Here is a 17,657-nt window from a genome sequence, read left to right on the forward strand (position 1 = left end):
TTAATACATGCATGTGCAAAGTGTTGCTCTTCATAGGACCAACCAGGATAGGTCTTACACAGTGAATGATAGGACACTGAAGAGTGTGGTAGAACACTGGAATCTGGGAATACAGGTCCTTAATTTGTTGAGAGCAGTGTCATTGGTTAATAGGTTCACTAAGAAAATTTTTGGCACATTGGCCTTCATAACTCAAAGTTTTGACTACAGGAGATGGGTTGCTATGTTGAAGCTGTATAATTTGGTGTATTGTGTTGTTACGTAACCGGAAACAATGAATATCAATCAAGACAGGCTGTATAAAAACAACCAAACATTTATTAAACACGTATAAACGATAAGGGAAAAAAACAAAGGAAAACTTTAACCGGAAGTTAACAGATATGCAGCCGTTCACCAACTCCCCTCAGCTTTGCTTCTTAAAGCGTTAAATTAGAAAACAGTTCTTAAAGCGATACAGTCAGATATAGTTCTTAAAACAATAACTTCGAAAGTCCAACAGATTTACACGTTCAATTGGGAGAGACTTCTCTGGAGAAGGATTTCTTCACAGATGCAACTTTACTGCTGGTTCTGTCCACAGGATTCACGATGCCAAAAACAAACAATTTAAATTAACTGATCTTAAATTCCTTTAGAGAGAGAGCACCTTTTTGCATGAACTCATTGCTCTTTCTGGCAAGAGTTATCTCGATGCAGGTACTCCTCCAACGAAGACTCAATAAGTTCCATTCTTTATTAAACTGCCAAACGATGCCGACTTCGCTCGATCCTTCGATAAATTCTTCACTCTCCCTTCAACTGTTGGAATTGAGTAAATTGGCATATCCAGTCACAAATTTCCAGTCCAATAATATGGAATCTTTCAACAGAATGCACAATCGTTTTAAAAATGGAACTGCGTCACCAAAAACAAACACACAACAGAAACGCAGATACAGCACATTCTACCTGGAAATCTACAAACTCAAAATCCTACTGCGTCACGTGAGTCGACCCTTATGTAGTCACGGGGGCACATGTCATCACGTGACCTCACATCGGCGGGAAAATCACATCAGGTGACCTCCAAAAGACCATTACATCATTCTCACAAAAAAAACAGATCTCCTTGAGCATGTAACACCTCCCTCCAAAAAAAAATTTGGTCTCTTGAAGAACAAAATTTTAACAATTTATACAAAAAAATACAAAGGTATAAAATTTACAAAATACACAATATATACAATCTTATCTTTCAGCCCTTTAGAAACTAATGTACAGTAGGAGTGTCACAAATGTTAACCTATAACTCCAAAAAAAACAAATTTTCATTGTACATTTAACATCTAGACAAACAATCAGCAATCACATTGTCTTTACCCTTAATACGAGTGATCAAAATATTGTACTCCTGTAACATTAAACTGGATTATTAAATTGGAGTTTAATTTCCTTAACTCTTTTCCTTAACAGTCACAGTGGCATGACCAAATTCACTTTTAGCTAATTTGATAGTTAAGTTAGCTTTTGAAAGTCTCTCAAATAATTTCTCCACTGCCGTAACATGTGCTTTCCACGTACTGTTCCCTGTAACCAAATCATCGATATAGGCATCTGTATCTTTTAATCCCTGAACCACGCTATTAATCATCCTCTGAAAAGTACTTGGTGCATTCTTCATCCCAAATGGGAGAACAGTATATTCATATAACCCAGATGGGGTTACAAATGCTGAAATCTCTCTACCTCTATTCGTCAATGGAACACACCAATAACCTTCTAACAAATCAATTTTTGTAAGGAATTTGTCCTGTCCAACTTTATCCACACAATCGTCTACTCTAGGGATTGGATATGCATCAGTTTTTGTCACAGCATTCACCTTTCTGTAATCCGTACAAAACCTAATACTATTGTCTGGTTTAGGCACCATAACACACTGTGAACCCCAATTCGAATTAGAATGTCTAATAATATCATTCTCTAACATATACTTAATTTCCTGTTCAGCAAGTTCATATTTTTCCCTGTTCATTCGATACGGATGCTGTTTTATGGGTTTTGCATCTCCAACATCTACATCATGCCTAGCTACAGTGGTTCTTCTAGGGACATCTGGAAATAAATCGCTGTACTGAAAAAATAACTGTTTCTTCTGCTCTTTCTGGTCTGGCTGTAAATGAGCTAATTTTTCATCAATATTTTCCAGAATTTTCGAATTTGGTAACCTGGCTGAAATAATGTTGGGTTTAAAATGAGTTTCGGATGAATCCTCTATTAAGTTCTCATCAAGATCAGACTCATTATTGATCACACTAGTCATAGTAGCAACTTCTCTATCATAATATGGTTTTATGATATTTATATGACACAGCTGCGTTGTCTTCCTCCGATCTGGGGTTTTTACCACATAATCCACATCATTTACCTTCGATTTAATCTCATAAGGACCATGGAATTTGGCTTGTAATGGTTTTGTTTGCACTGGGAAGAGAACCAACACCTTATCTCCAGGCTTAAGTGACCTCATCCTAGCATCCTTATCATACCACATCTTCATCTTCTCTTGAGATAACTTTAAATTTTCCTTGGCCAAACTACAAGCTTTGTACAATCTGTCTTTAAATTTCAAAACATAATCTAGCAAACTAGTGTGTACTTCTTTATTAATCCACTGTTCCTTCAACAAGACCAAAGGTCCTCGATCTCTATGTCCAAACACAAGTTCAAAAGGACTAAAACCTAATGATTCCTCTACTGCCTCCCTTACGGCAAAAAGTAGTAAATGTATACCTTCATCCCAGTCCTTTTCATTTTCCACACAATATGTCTGAATCATAATTTTTAGTGTAGAATGAAATCTCTCCAAGGCTCCTTGGGATTCTGGATGATAGGCTGAGGAAATAATCTGCTTTGCTCCCAGTTTGTAAACTATCTGCTGAAACAACCCAGACATAAAATTACTACCTTGATCTGACTGTATTTCCTTAGGCAAACCAAAATAAGTAAAGAATTTTGTCAGAGCTTTGTCACAGTTTTGGCTGTTATATTCCTAAGAGGTCCTGCCTCTGGAAACCTAGGCGCTGTGCACATAATAGTTAATAAATATTGATGTCCAGTTTTAGTTTTTGGCAAAGGATCTACACAGTCTACAATGATTTTTGAAAATGGCTCACCAAATACTGGAATTGGTTGCAGTGGGGCCACTGGAGTAACCTGATTAAATTTACCAACAATTTGACATGTATGACACGTTCTACAAAATGTTGCCACATCTTGTCTTAAACCAGGCCAATAAAAATGTTTAGAAACCTTGTTCATAGTTTTCTTTACCCCTAAATGACCACCCAAAGGAATACTATGAGCCATAGTCAAAATCTCATTTCGGTAAATTTTAGGAACAACAACCTGATGATTAATTTCCCATTCCTCACTAGCAGGAATTGTAGGCGATCTCCACTTTCTCATTAATACCCCCTTTTCAAAATAATATCCAACTTGGTACTTTTCCAATTTCACTATCTGGAAGAGCTTGTTCTTTTAATTTAACTATCTCAGGATCCCTACCCTCCTCTGCTATCTTCTCCTTCCGAGATAAAGACAAATCTTCCTGATCAGACTTACCACCAGAATCCTGATCAAATAAGGTAGGCAAGAAAGTTTCTGATACATCCTCAAAATTCAAATCTTGATCTGAACTGTCACAGGTAACAACCTCTTCCTTTACATCAGTCTTTTTAGCCATAGCTCTTGTTACAACACAGGAAGAATCTGTGTTAGAATCCCTCTGTGGTTCCTCAGAATTTGAATTTATTGTCAAATGCCCTTCAGGAAGAACTTGTCCACCTGCTAAATCATTCCCTAACAAAAGAGAAACATCATTCACAGGTAAACTGGATTGTAATCCTGCTTTAACAACCCTTGTAACTAATCCTGACTTTAAATTTACTCTATGTAAACGTACTGGCATAAGGGCACTCCCTACCCCTCTTATATAATTTACCTCACCAATGTCAGACTTATCACTAAACCTTAGCACACTGTCTAATATTAGTGATTGCGAAGCTCCAGTATCTCTAAGTATCCTTATCCATACTGCATTGGATCCTTCTTTCAAGGATACCAACCCTTCTGTAATAAAAGCTTCTTAACTTGGTCAGACTCTGACACATCTTCATTAATATTTTCTAAACCCTGTAGCTTTACAGATTTCCCAATATGTTGCACATAAGCATCTGGGGCCACTCCTTTCTCTTTCCATTTCAATCGGAAGCAATTAGCTGCTACATGTCCAGGTTTCTTACAATAATTACAAATAATACCAAAATGTCTTTCCTTCACAGGTCTCCCTTCATCCTTACTTTTCTCACTAAATTCAGATTTAATTTCTGGTTTATTTTGGCTCTCTGTGCTATTGTTCCTTTTAAAAGTTCTACCCGGAGAAAATGTATTCTTATGAATTAAAGCATACTCATCAGCTAATTTAGCAATCTCCTGCGATGTAGCAGTATCCCCTTCATTTAAGTATGTTCTCACTTCAACAGGAATGCTTCTTTTAAATTCCTCCTGCAAAATCAGCTCTTCTAATTTATTATACTCCCCATTCACATTATTAGAGGAAACCCATCTCTCAAAACACACAGATTTCTCATAGGTAAATTCCACGTAAGTTTTTTCCACTGATTTCTTCAAACTTCTAAATCTTTCTCTATATGCTTCCGGAACCATCTCGTATGCCTTTAATATATTCTGCTTAACAATATCATAATCCAGTGCTTGCTTAGCATTTAAAGCTGTATAAACTTGTTGTGCCCTGCCTTTAATTACACTTTGTAACATCACTGGCCATTGGTCTTTCGGCCACTTTAAACTCAGAGCAACTGTTTCCAAATGTTGGAAATATGTGTCCATATCAGCTTCATTAAATGGAGGAGCAAAAACAACCTCACGACGAGCAATAAATTGTTTCGTAGAACCAGAAGACTGACTCCCGAACTTTAATTTCTGCATCTCTAGCTCAAATTTCCTCTGGTTATCAGCTTCTCTTTCTGCAAACTCCCTTTTCTTAAGGGCTTCTCTTTCTTCAAATTCCCTTTTTCTAAGGGCTTCTCTTTCTTCAAATTCCCTTTTTTTAAGGGCTTCTCTTTCCTGGAATTCCCTTTTTTTATTAGCCTCTCTTTCGGCCATTTCCACTTTAAATGTTTCAAACTTTAACTGTTCAAGATACAACTGCATTTCCAGATTACTCATTGGAAACTTATCAAACAAATTCAAATAATATAATGTTCAGCAATTTTTCTTTGTATAAAAGCCTTGGTAGAATTTCTCGTAATTCCTTTAATATCCAACTTCTTAGCAATCTCCAATACCACAGGTTTTCTCGAAGTCTCTAAAAATCCCGAGTCAGGCGCCTTCAAATAATCGACAATATCCATTGTTGCCGAATACAACACACACACCCCAATCAAACCAAAAAAAAAAAATCGGATAATTCCCTTTTCCAAATCAAAATGGCAATTACCAGCACTTAGACACAAAATCAGAACATATCCCGGACGAGCCCCCACAAATTATGTTACGCAACCGGCAACAATGAATATCAATCGAGACAGGTTGTATAAAAACAACCAAACATTTATTAAGCACGTATAAACGATAAGGGAAAAAAACAAAGGAAATCTTTAACCGGAAGTTAACAGATATGCAGCCGTTCACCAACTCCACTCAGCTCTGCTTCTTAAAGCGTTAAATGAGAAAACAGTTCTTAAAGCGATATAGTCAGATATAGTTCTTAAAGCGAAACTTCGGAAGTCCAACAGATTTACACGTTCAATTGGGAGAGACTTCTCTGGAGAAGGATTTCTTCACAAACGCAACTTTACCGCTGGTTCTGTCCACAGGATACACGATGCCGAAAATAAACAGTTTAAATTAACTGATCTTAAATTCCTTTAGAGAGAGAGAGAACACCTTTTTGCATGAACTCATTGCTCTTTCTGGCAAGAGTTATCTCGATGCAGGTACTCCTCCAACGAAGACTCAATAAGGTCCATTCTTTATTAAACTGCCAAACAATGCTGACTTCTCGCAATCCTTCGATAAATTCTTCACTCTCCCTTCAACTGTTGGAATTGAGTAAATTGGCACATCCAGCCACAAATTTCCAGTCCAATAATATGGAATCTTTCAACAGAACGCATAATCATTTTAAAAATGGAACTGTGTCACCAAAAACAAACACGCAACAGGAACGGAGATACAGCACATTCTACCTGGAAATCTACAAATTCAAAATCCTACTGTGTCATGTGAGTCGACCCTTATATCGTCACGGGGGCACATGTCATCACGTGACCTCACATCGGCGGGAAAATCACATCAGGTGACCTCCAAAAGACCATTACATCATTCTGACAAAAAAAAACAGATCTCCTTGAGCATGTAACAGTGTACAGTCACCCACCTAAAGGAAAGATGTAAATAAGTTTGAAAGAGTACAAACTAAATTTACAAGAATGTTGCCGGGTGTGGAGGATCTGACTCACAAGGAAAGGTTGAATAGGTTAGGACTTTATTCCTTAGAACGCAGAAGATTCAGAGGAGATTTGACAGAGGGATGCAATATTATGAGGGGTATAGATTGGGTAAATGCCAGAAGTCTTTTTCCATTGAGGTTGGGTGAGACCACAACCAGAGTTCATGAGTAAAGGGTGAAAGGTGAAAAGTTTAATGGGCTCATGAGGGCAAACTACTTCACTCGGAGGTTCGTGAGAGTGTGGAACAAGCTGCCAACACAAGCAGAGCATGCAAGGTCGATTTCAATGTTGAAGAGAAGTTTGGTTAGGTACTGTACATGGTTGGCAGGGGGGTGGAGGGCCATGGTCCCAGTGCAAGTCGATGGGAGTAGGCAATTTAAATGGTCCAGCATGGACTACATGGGACAAAGGGCCTGTTTCTGTGTTGGACTTTTCTATGTCTCTGTGACTCAGGTTTGAGAAGAAACTGAAGAGTTGTGAACAAAGCCTGGTCCTTCATTCAAACCAGACTCTTCCACTGATTCTGTCTACACTTCCCACTGGGTTGGGAAAGCAGCCGATATAATCACAGACCCCACCCACCCTTGTCATTCTCTCTTTTCCCCTCTCCCGTTGAGCAGAATATACAAAACCCCGAGAGCACGAACCACCAGACTCGAGGACAGTTTCTATGCCATGGTTATCAAACTCCTGAATGGACATCTCACACACTGAGATATGAACACTTGTAGCCCCAGTCTAACTCAATGCAGCCCTCACATCTTATTGTCTAATTGTGTAATTAGTTGCACTGTGATTTCTCTGCAACAACAGCACTGTATTCCACATTGTTTTCTTATTACTACCTCAATATACTTGTGTATGAAATGATCTATCTGGGTGGCATGCAAAACAAAAGCTTCCCACTGTACCCTGGTACAAATGGCAATAATACTCACTGAGAACACGCAGTTCAACTGCAGATTGTTTGAAGTCAGTTCCGTCTTCAGCTGAACATATATATTGCCCTTCATCGTCTGGCCTTACGTTCTTTATTCTGAGGGAAATGATTCCTTCGGTAATTTCATCTTTAAACAGGTCTGTCCTTCCTCTGTAATCCTGGAGTTGGGTGAGGGGGTCATCTTGTCCATGTCTGTACACGTGGACGGGTGAGCTGAGACCTGATTTCAGCCACTGCACTGCCATGTTGCTGGCAGAGGTTGGTGGGAACATCATACAATCCAGTACAACATCTTCACCTGCAATTGCTACAACAGGCTCATCGGGTACAAATAGGGTAAAATCACCTGGAGAGAAATAATTGATAATACAAGGAACTGATATTGAACATTGATGAGGAACTTGTTGCCCAATATACAGTTCAAACTACAACACAACCCGGACTGTGAACTCAGAAGAAAAGAATCTCAACAAGTATTAAGATTTTGATTGCACACCATCAAATTGAAATAGGTAGCTGGTTTTAACACAAGTTTGTATATAAATTTAGTACGGATTATAATTTATAATATTAAAAATATTGGTTCTTCCCCACCCCCCGACCCCCAGCTCCTCTAACAATCACAATGGTTTGGGCATCCCATGGAGCAGAGGGGTGGAAAGTAACGTCCTGCAGCTCCTCCACCGCAACCCACCCGACAAGCATGAGGAAAAGGATGATTTAGGTCTGAGGGAGAGTAATGATGTGGGTGGAGCTCAGCACTGAAATCTGTGTGTAGAATCCAGCCAGGCAAAAACTGGACAGAAAAGCCCAAATTATGAACAAAAAAAAATTGACAAGTGGTAAGCAACACACATCAAAGTTGCTGGTGAACGCAGCAGGCCAGACAGCATCTCTCGGAAGAGGTACAGTCGACGTTTCAGGCCGAGACCGTTCGTCAGGACTGGTAAGTTTTTTTGCATTCCATGCTCAAAGACCAACATTTGAGGGTTGAAGTAGCAACATTATATTGACATTGTCCAGTCACATCTATTTTTAATATAAATTTTTAAAAGCTGAGGCTCCATCACTACTCCCAATCAAACATCACTCCTGGCATCATGCCAAAGAGAAATATAACCCTGATGCCCACTGTTTGCCAACTGATCCAGATCCGCATTATCTCCGACACTTACAGTCTTCCCTCTCTTGGACACACGGGCTGATGTTCCTCCAGATACCTCTTCCTATCTCTTCCTGTCCCTGATCATTCACCAATTCAGTGATGGTAATTTAAGAATGTGACTGCTTCCTGGAATATCATGTCAACCCTCCCCGATGTATTGAAGTGTTTGGATCTCGTCACCCTGAGCCAAGCACTTCAACCAGAGAACACTTGCTGCAGGCATGCATACGGTTACAGTTTGATCAGTTTGGATCAAATTGCAGGCTTGAGGGGTGGGCTGGGAAATGTGGCTCCCAACCCATTTCTCCAAATCAGGGTTTCTCAACTGTGGTTCCATGAAACCCTAGGATTCTGTGAGAGGTCACTAGGGGTTACGCGAGAGATCGTGATTTAAAAGAAAAACATCATTTTTTGAACTTCACACAATGCGCGATGCTAGTGCTCACAGTGGTGGACAGTGACCGAGCAGTCCCGTTAGCAGTCTCAGCCCAGTATGGCAGTGTGAAGTAGGACTGTGTTTATTCTCAGTTTTTGATGGGAGACGGAGAGGCTGTTGATAATTGGTGAGCACACGGAGGAGTGGACGGTGGGCTGATGATGAGTGTGAAGTGTGTTTTCCAAGCATTGAAGAGACTTGCCTAATTTTGGCTTCTCCCTCCTGAATTACCTCCCCAACTTCCCCTTATGTGCCATCGACTGAATTATGGGAGCAAAACTACCAGTGTCGTAGACAAATACAAGGAAACCTTCATTCTAAAGTAAGTCTAGTTTGGCGACTTTTGAAGAGAAAGTTTCAGATGGAAGAGGAGGGTTCTAGCCCTAGGCTTACGGACAATTCTGATGAGGTTAATGATGCAGAATTACAATCTTCTGTGTCATTTCACTGCACAAGTGCAACAGAGCACGCACAAAAGTCCGTTTTCACAAAGAAAGCTATTTATCAATGGGTTTTACATGCACAGGTGATTAAGTTGTCCTATTACATTGTGCCTAGTCTGTGGCAAATAACTTACTAAGGTAGCAATGGCTTCAGCAAAATTGAAAAGAGACTTAACTACAGATCACAGTCATATGACACATCATAGTGTTGATCATTTTAAACAACTATTGGAATCTCAAAAAAAAATTGAAGCTTTTGAAAATAGCGTCACAGTCAGTAAAAAATTTCAGGAAACAAGTTATTACGTAGCTTTAAGATCAGCTCACTAGATAATGTTTTAAAAACTGTGTGAAATTCTGGACAAGGAGCACACCAATCTCCTGCTACACACAGAAATCGGGTGGGTCAGCAGTGGAAGAGTTCTCAACAGGGTGTTGGACCTGAAAGGTGAATTGCAGGTGTACTTTCTGTAAAATAATTGGTCAGATTTTGCTAAGTGCTTTGAAGATGAAGAATGGCTGCAGAAACTAGCTTACTTAACAGACATTTTTCATCATGTGAACCAGTTGAACAAGTCTCTGCAATGTCCTGGAGAAAACGTTTTGACTTCAAGTGATAAGATTCTTGGATTTAAAAGGAAAAAGAATCTTTGGAAAAATCATGTTGCAAAAGGAAATCTTCAACTATTTCCACTGCTGCTTGGGCTTGAGAGTGTGGGAGAATATCAGAACATCTCGACTCTTATTGAAAACCACCAGGAAGAACTGCAGAACAAAATTGAAAAGCACTTTCCCTCCTTTCAAAACCAGTGTTATGACTGGTTGAGGGAACCTTTCTCTGAATCTTCTGCTCAGCCTGAGAACCTGACTTTGAGAGAAGAGGAAGAACTTTGTGAGCTGTACTCTGATCATGCACTCAAAGTTAGATTTACTGACGTGCCTCTGGACAAGTTCTGGATTTAAGACCATACGACCATAAGATATAAGAGAAGAAGTAGGCCATTCAGCCTATCAAGTCTGCTCCGCCATTCAATCATGGGCTGATCCAATGCTTCCAGTCATCCCAACTCCCCTGCCTTCTCCCCATACCCTTTGATGCCTTGGATAATCTGGAACCTATCTATCTCTGCCATAAATATACCCAATGACTTAGCCTCCACAGCTGCTCATGGCAATAAATTCCACAGATTCACCACCCTCTGACTAAAGTAATTTATCCACATCTCTGTTCTAAATGGACATCCTTCAGTCCTGAAGACGTGCCCTCTTGTGCTAGACTCCCATACAATGGGAAATAACTTTCCATATGTTATAAGGGCCTGAAAAGTTTAGATATGGCAATGTTTCCATGAGATCCCCCCTCATTCTCCTGAGCTTCAGGGATTACAGACCAAGAGCTGCCAGACGTTCCTCATATGGTAACCTTTCATTCCTGGAATCATTCTCGTGAATCTTCTCTGAACCCTCTCCAACGTAAGTATCTCATTTCTAAAATAAGGAGCCCAAAATGCTTTGGAGCTTAGAAAAATAGAGGGCTATAGGTAAGCCTAGTAATTTCTAAGGTAGGGACATGTTCGGCATAACTTTGTGGGCTGAAGGGCCTGTATTGTGCTGTAGGTTTTCTATGTTCTATGTTTAAAACTGCACACAATACTCCAAGTGTGGTCTCATGTGTGCCTTATAGAACCTCAACATCACATCCCTGCTCTTATATTCTATACCTCTAGAAATGAATGCCAACATTGCATTTGCCTTCTTCACCACTGACTCAACCTGGAGGTTAAACTTTAGGGTATCTTGCAAAAGAACTCCCAAGTCTCTTTGCATCTCTGCATTTTGAATTCTCTCTCCATCTAAATTTCTTCCATCAAAGTGCATGACCATACACTTTCCAACACTGTATTTCATTTGCCACTTCTTTGCCCATTCCTCTAGACTATCTAAGTCTCTCTGCAGGCTCTCTGTTTCCTCAACACTACCGCTCCTCCACCTATCTTTGTATCATCGGCAAATTTAGCCACAAATCCATTAATCCCATCGTCCAAATCATTGACATACACTGTAAAAAGCAGCCGTCCCGACACTGACCCCTGTGGAACTCCACTGGTAACCAGCAGCCAACCAGAATAGGATCTCTTTATTCCCACTTTCTGTTTTCTGCTGACCAGCCAATACTCCACCCAGGCTAGTAACTTCCTTGTAATTCCATGGGCTCTTATCTTGCTAAGCAGCCTCATGTGCAGCACCTTGTCAAAGGCTTTCTGAAAATCCAAGTACACCACATCTACTGCATCTCCTTTGTCTACCCTGCTTGTAATTTCCTTAAAAAACTGCAGTAGGTTAGTCAAGCAGGATTTTGCTTTCAGGAAACCATGCTGGCTTTAGCCTATCTTGTCATGTGTCACCAGCTACTCCGTTATCTTATCCTTAACAATTGATTCTAACAACCTCCTAACCACTGATGTCCGGCTAACCAGACTACAGTTTTCTTTCTGCTGCCTCCCATTCTTCTTAAATAGCGGAGCAACATTTGCAATTTTCCAGTCATCTGGTCCAATGCCAGAATCTATCAACTCTTGAAATATCACTGTTAATGCCTCCGTAATCCCTCCAGTTACTTCCTTCAGAACCCGAGGGTGCATTCCATCAGGTCCAGGAGATTTATCCACCCTCAGACCATTAAGCTTCCTGAGCACCTTCTCAGTTGTAATTTTCACTGCACATACTTCACTTCCCTGACACTCTTGAATGTCCGGTATACTGCAGATATCTTCCACTGTGAAGACTGATGCAAAATACGTATTCAGTTCCTCTGCCATTTCTGCGCCTCTCATTACAATATCTCCCCCAACATTTTCTATTGGTCCTATATCTACCCATAACTCTCTTTTACCCTTTATATACTCAGAAAAGCTTTAAGTATCTTCTTTGATATTAGTCACCAGCTTCCTTTCAGAATTCATCTTTCCCTTCTGAATGACCTTCTTCATTTGCTTCTGCAAGTTTTTAAAAGCTTTCCAATCCTCTATCTTCCCACTGGCTTTGGCTTCCTTGTATGCCCTACTTTTTGCTTTTACTTTGGCTCTGACTTCACTTGTCAGACACGGTAGTGTCCTTCTTCCATTCAAAATTTCTTCTTACTTGGAATATATCTGTCTTACACGTTCCTCATTTATCGCAGAAACTCCAGCCATTGCTGCCCTGCTGTCCTTCCTATTCGCGTCCCTTTCCAGTCAACTTTGGCCATTTCCCCTCTCATGCCATTGTAATTTCCTTTGTTCCACTGAAATATCAACACATTGGAATTACATTCTCCTTCTCAAATTTCACAGTGAACTGGATCATATTGTGATCACTGTTCCATAAGGGTTCCTTAAACTTAAGCTCTCTTATCACCTCTGGATCTTTGCGCAACACCCAATCCAGCACAGCCGATCCCCTAGTGGGCTCAACAACAAGCTGCTCTAAAAAGCCGTCCCTTATACATTCTACAAATTCTCTCTGTTGAGGTCCAGTACTGACCTAGTCTTCCCAATCCACTTTCATGTTAAAATCCCCAACAATTATCATGACATTGCCCTTTTGACTTGTCTTTTCCATCTTTTGCTGTAATTTGGAATCCACATCCTGGCTGCTGTTTTGGATACAACTGCCATTAGGGCCCTTTTACACTTTCCAGTTCTTAACTCAACCCACAGAGACTCTACACCTTCCAATCCTATGTCATCTCTTTCTAATGATTTAATATTATTTCTTATACACATAGCCACAAAACCCAGTCTGCCTACAAACCTATCTTTTCAATACACCATATATTCCTGGAAGTTCAGCTCCCAATGTCAGCCATCCTTTAGCCAAGTATCAGAGATGGCCACAACGTCATACTTGCCAATCTGTAGCTGAATTTCAAGATCATTCATTTTATTTCTCATGCTGAGTGCACTTGAATATAACACTTTCAGTCCAGTATTTGATGCTTTCAGTTTTAACTGCACCACATCTCTATTGCCCTGTAAATCATTCCACTGGCTGTGATTATGCTTCATCTCCTGCCTGTCCTTTCTATCATCTCTGTTGCATGCTGTCTTTGATTTACTTCTGTGTTCCCTTTCCTCAGCCCTATCACACTGGTTCCCATCCCCCTGCCAAATTAGTTTAAATCCTCCCTAACAACTCCATTAAACCTGCCTGCTAGGATATTGGACCCCTTTGGGTTCACGTGTAACTCGTCCTTTTTGTGCAGGTCATACCTCCCCCAGATGAGGCTCCACTGATCCATGAACCCGAAGCTCTGCCCCCACAGCAGTCTCTCAGCCACGCATTAATATGCCTGATCGTGCTATTCTTGTGCTCATTAGCAGGTGGCATAGGCAGCAATCCTCAGGTTACTACCCTGGAGGTCCTGCTTTTCAGCATCCTACCTAACTCCCCAAATTCTATCTCCAGGACCTCCTCCTCTTTACTACCTATGTCATTGGTACCAACATGTATCAAGACTTCTAGATCTTCACCCTCTCCCTTCAGAATACTCTGCACCTGATCCGAGACATCCCGTACTCTGGTACCTGGGAGGCCACACACCATGCAGGTATCTCGATCATTGAAAGAAGAGTATCCGGCCATTCATAGGAAAGCAATGAACATTTTCAGGCAGTTTTCAGCTTCTTACATGTGTGAGCAAGTTTTTTCTTGTTTAATAAGCAACATGAGCAAGGATAGAAATTGTCTTATTTCAATTGAAGATGAAATCGGTGTGTGCTTATCTCAAGTTTGACCCAGAAATTACAAATTTATTATGTTTGTCTTATGATTTTTTTTTAATTTAAGAAAGGGAAAGAAAGAGATTAATTTCAAGAAGGGTAAGCTAAGCTTAACCATTATTTTTTCAAGAAAAGTCAGCTAAAATTTCATTCTCCAAAGAACATTGATAATTATTTTTGGATTATTATATCTACAACTTAATGATCACGCTAACGTACCGTGAGCTCTAGGTATAATAACTTTTATGCAGAGGTTCCGAGGGACCTAAAAATTATTTCAACTATTTCTCCAGAGCAAAAGGGTTGAGAAAGGCTGCTCTACATATCTGTGTGTTGATTTTCCTCTGTGATTAATTGTTTGGAGATATATAGCAGAATTAGGTAGATGCAAGTTCCTGATGACAAGTCACCAACACACTCTGGAATTTAGCAGAGATGGTTCCTCACAGTCCAATGGCGTATGTGACTGGTTTCACCACTCTAGAAAGGCTGCTCTGAGGACTTCCCTAACCTATGAGTGTTGGCATGATCATCTCCCATGGGTCCTCCTGGGGCTCAGAACAACTCCACAAGGGGACCTGCAGTAATCCATGGCTGTTGGTATAAAGGCAGCCATTACGAGAACCAGGTAATTTCATTCCTGACACCATGACTGCCTTGTTGATCATTCAACAGTGTTCCACCTCCTCAGTAAATTCAATTCCTTTCCACCTATCCTACCTCCCATCATGTGCACAGCACTCTTGGATTCCTGTTGACCTACGTTCCGCCTTGTTTGTTTTTGTCCACTATGATGCACAGCAAGATCCCCTTAGGCCTCCTTATGATGACCTATTCTGCATTATGGAATGGGGAGAAAACATTTTTCATCACAGATAAGAGGAGTAAACCTGAACCAAGGTTTGAAGGATTCCACGACCATGCCCCTGGCATCATGACGTGATCATGAGTGTGTCAACACTCCTCTGGAGGAGCCGAGGCACCTGCTGTCCCTCCTCCCATGGAACACAGAACCTGAGCTGGGCAGCTCGTCCAAACTCCGGACAGGTTCCCAATGCCAGTTTTAGTCATTTTGGGGGTGGGGGGTGGGGGGGTGTAGGGTAATGTAATCACGGAAATATACATAATTCACAACCACTGACGTTGAGTTGGAGTTTCACTTTAAGAGGCTGGTCTGATGAAATTACATAAAGTTTTTTATCATGCTTTGTGTCCAGTGCTTGGCTTTTCTTAAACATAAAACGCCTTCACCATTTTTATTTGCGAAATGTTTTCTAAAGGCAGAGTGCACTGAGGAAAAGCTTTTGGATGGAAGGTCAACTTTCGGGTGCACAGAACCCAAAATATGCAGATTTGACAGTGAAGGGCGTTTGAACAAGATGTTCCTGACTTGCTGTTCACTGCTTGTTTAACATTCCCTTACACATATCATATCATTTATACGCCATGACTTTGGCACAGAGCCTAATGATGACCTGGCCTCACAAATATTGCTGGATGCAAACCGAACTTTACTTTCTCAATTTACAAGATTGGTACATCAATTATTCTGGAGGATGTGGTGATGTTTTGCTTCCTTGAACTGCCCCGTTACTACCAGTGAATGTCTCCCAGTGTTGCTGGGGAGGGTGTTCTGCCATTCAGACACTGCGGGGGAAGGGATTCCTATACAGGGTGTGTCTGATCCAACAAATGCAATGCTGGAAAAAAGGGAAAGGCCCAGCAAGGAATCGTAGAAATCTAACACCATTAGAGTCCTGATGAAGGGTCTCAGCCCGAAACAGTGACTTCTAATTCTTCTCCATAGGTGCTGCCTGACCTGCCAGAATTTCTCCAGCATTTACTCTAGATTTCCAGCATTCACAGAATTGTGTGTCTGTGTGTCTAGATGTTTATTGGTTTTCCCATGTGTTTCATGAGTGTTGTAGCAGAAGTGATTGTGGGAGTTTGATTAGATACATACCAAAAACTAAACTAAATACATTTCATCCATTTCAAAAATTAATAGATATAAAATTCAGCAATTTATACTTTTTAACCAACTAAGAGGCACTTAAAAACTTTTTTGTGATTACAAACATCAATAATCTCACTTTCAAGGATAGGAATAGAATATTCATTCTATTAAGTACGGTGGACAATTTCATCAGTTTCAAAATGCTTTATCTTCTGATTCCATGTGTCTACTCTGTGAGATAAAGAAACATAATCAAACAGGATTTTCTGATAATTACCCTGGACTGAGATGACAATCCTGTTCAGTAACAGCAGAGTGCAGTGAATCACTCTCATCTCAGCAGACGAGTCGAGAGGCTGAGAAGCTGGGAGAGGGGGAGGGGTTGTGGAGAGGGGAGGGGTTGTGGAGAGGGGGAGGGTTGTGGAGAGGGGGAGGGTTGTGGAGAAGGGGAGGGGTTGTGGAGAGGGGGAGTGGGGTAGTGGTGGAGTGAGGGGTGGGGAGAGAGAGAGAAAGAGAGAGAGAGATGTTAGTCCTGTCATTTGAGGGAAGCTGTGAGAATCCCCTCCCTCACTGTCCTCAGCACCAATGTTCACCAACCCCACTCCCAATAACCCGAGAAAAATGCCCTCAGCCTCTCAACACAAGGTGGGAACAAGTTACTGGGCAAAGGAGCACCAGGTTCAGCACTGAGCCCCCACCTCACTTTAGAAATATAGGGAACATTTCTAATCAACAAGCTTGTATTAATGTAGTGAAAACATTATAAATGTTTTCATAATTAGATGAGTAAAATTTATATACATACTCCAGAAAAGTATAATGTTCAGTAAGATAAAGCTACAATCATCACAGTATCATATGAGGAACAATATTGTTCCTGGACTGGTTTAACCCATTTGTTCCGGAAGATTCCCCAGTAAAACTGCTGAGAAGCTTCAACAACACTCTGACCATCGCTGGATAAGTCCAATGGGAATTGTAGCTGGGAAATGTTGGTGAGGAGTGGTCAAGAATTTTGGGATTTCTGTTTCCTCATGTGTGGAGAGTTGATTCATCATCTATGCCATGGAAGCACAAGATCCTTTTATAACTAGCATATTTTATTTACTTTGATAGATTAACAAAATGGAGCAGGATGGAAACAGGCCAGTTGGTCAAAAAATTTGTGGTAACACCAAACACCCACTGACATTAATCCTTCCCTCATTCATTTTATTCTCCTCACATTCACATCAACTCACCAAATGTTCCTCCAATCATTGTAGTATTTACAGCAACCAATTAGCCTACCAATCTGAGAGTTTATTGGATCTGTGAGGAAACTAAGCATGCAGGGCAATCCTGCACAGTCACAGAGAAAATGTGTAAATTCTACAAACAAGACCTGAGGTCAAGATTACAACTTGGTCATTTAAACTCTGAACCAACAATACTATAT

The 17,657-nt window shown here is 40.6% G+C and overlaps 1 protein-coding gene across 1 annotated transcript in view; it reads right to left on the reverse strand.

The window, feature by feature from the left end:
• Nucleotides 1-17,657, reverse strand: part of LOC140198255 (butyrophilin subfamily 3 member A1-like) — a 110,107-nt gene that overhangs the window by 61,612 nt on the left and 30,838 nt on the right. The window contains exons 2-3 of the mRNA XM_072259312.1: nt 16,497-16,583; nt 7,457-7,804 (exon numbers count right to left, since the gene is read on the reverse strand). Coding sequence (XP_072115413.1) covers nt 7,457-7,804; nt 16,497-16,554 — 406 coding nt within the window. The 5' untranslated portion in view covers nt 16,555-16,583. The remainder of the gene's footprint in view (nt 1-7,456; nt 7,805-16,496; nt 16,584-17,657) is intronic.

This window comes from Mobula birostris, chromosome 5 (genome assembly GCF_030028105.1).
Source record: "Mobula birostris isolate sMobBir1 chromosome 5, sMobBir1.hap1, whole genome shotgun sequence".
NCBI lineage: Eukaryota > Metazoa > Chordata > Chondrichthyes > Myliobatiformes > Myliobatidae > Mobula > Mobula birostris.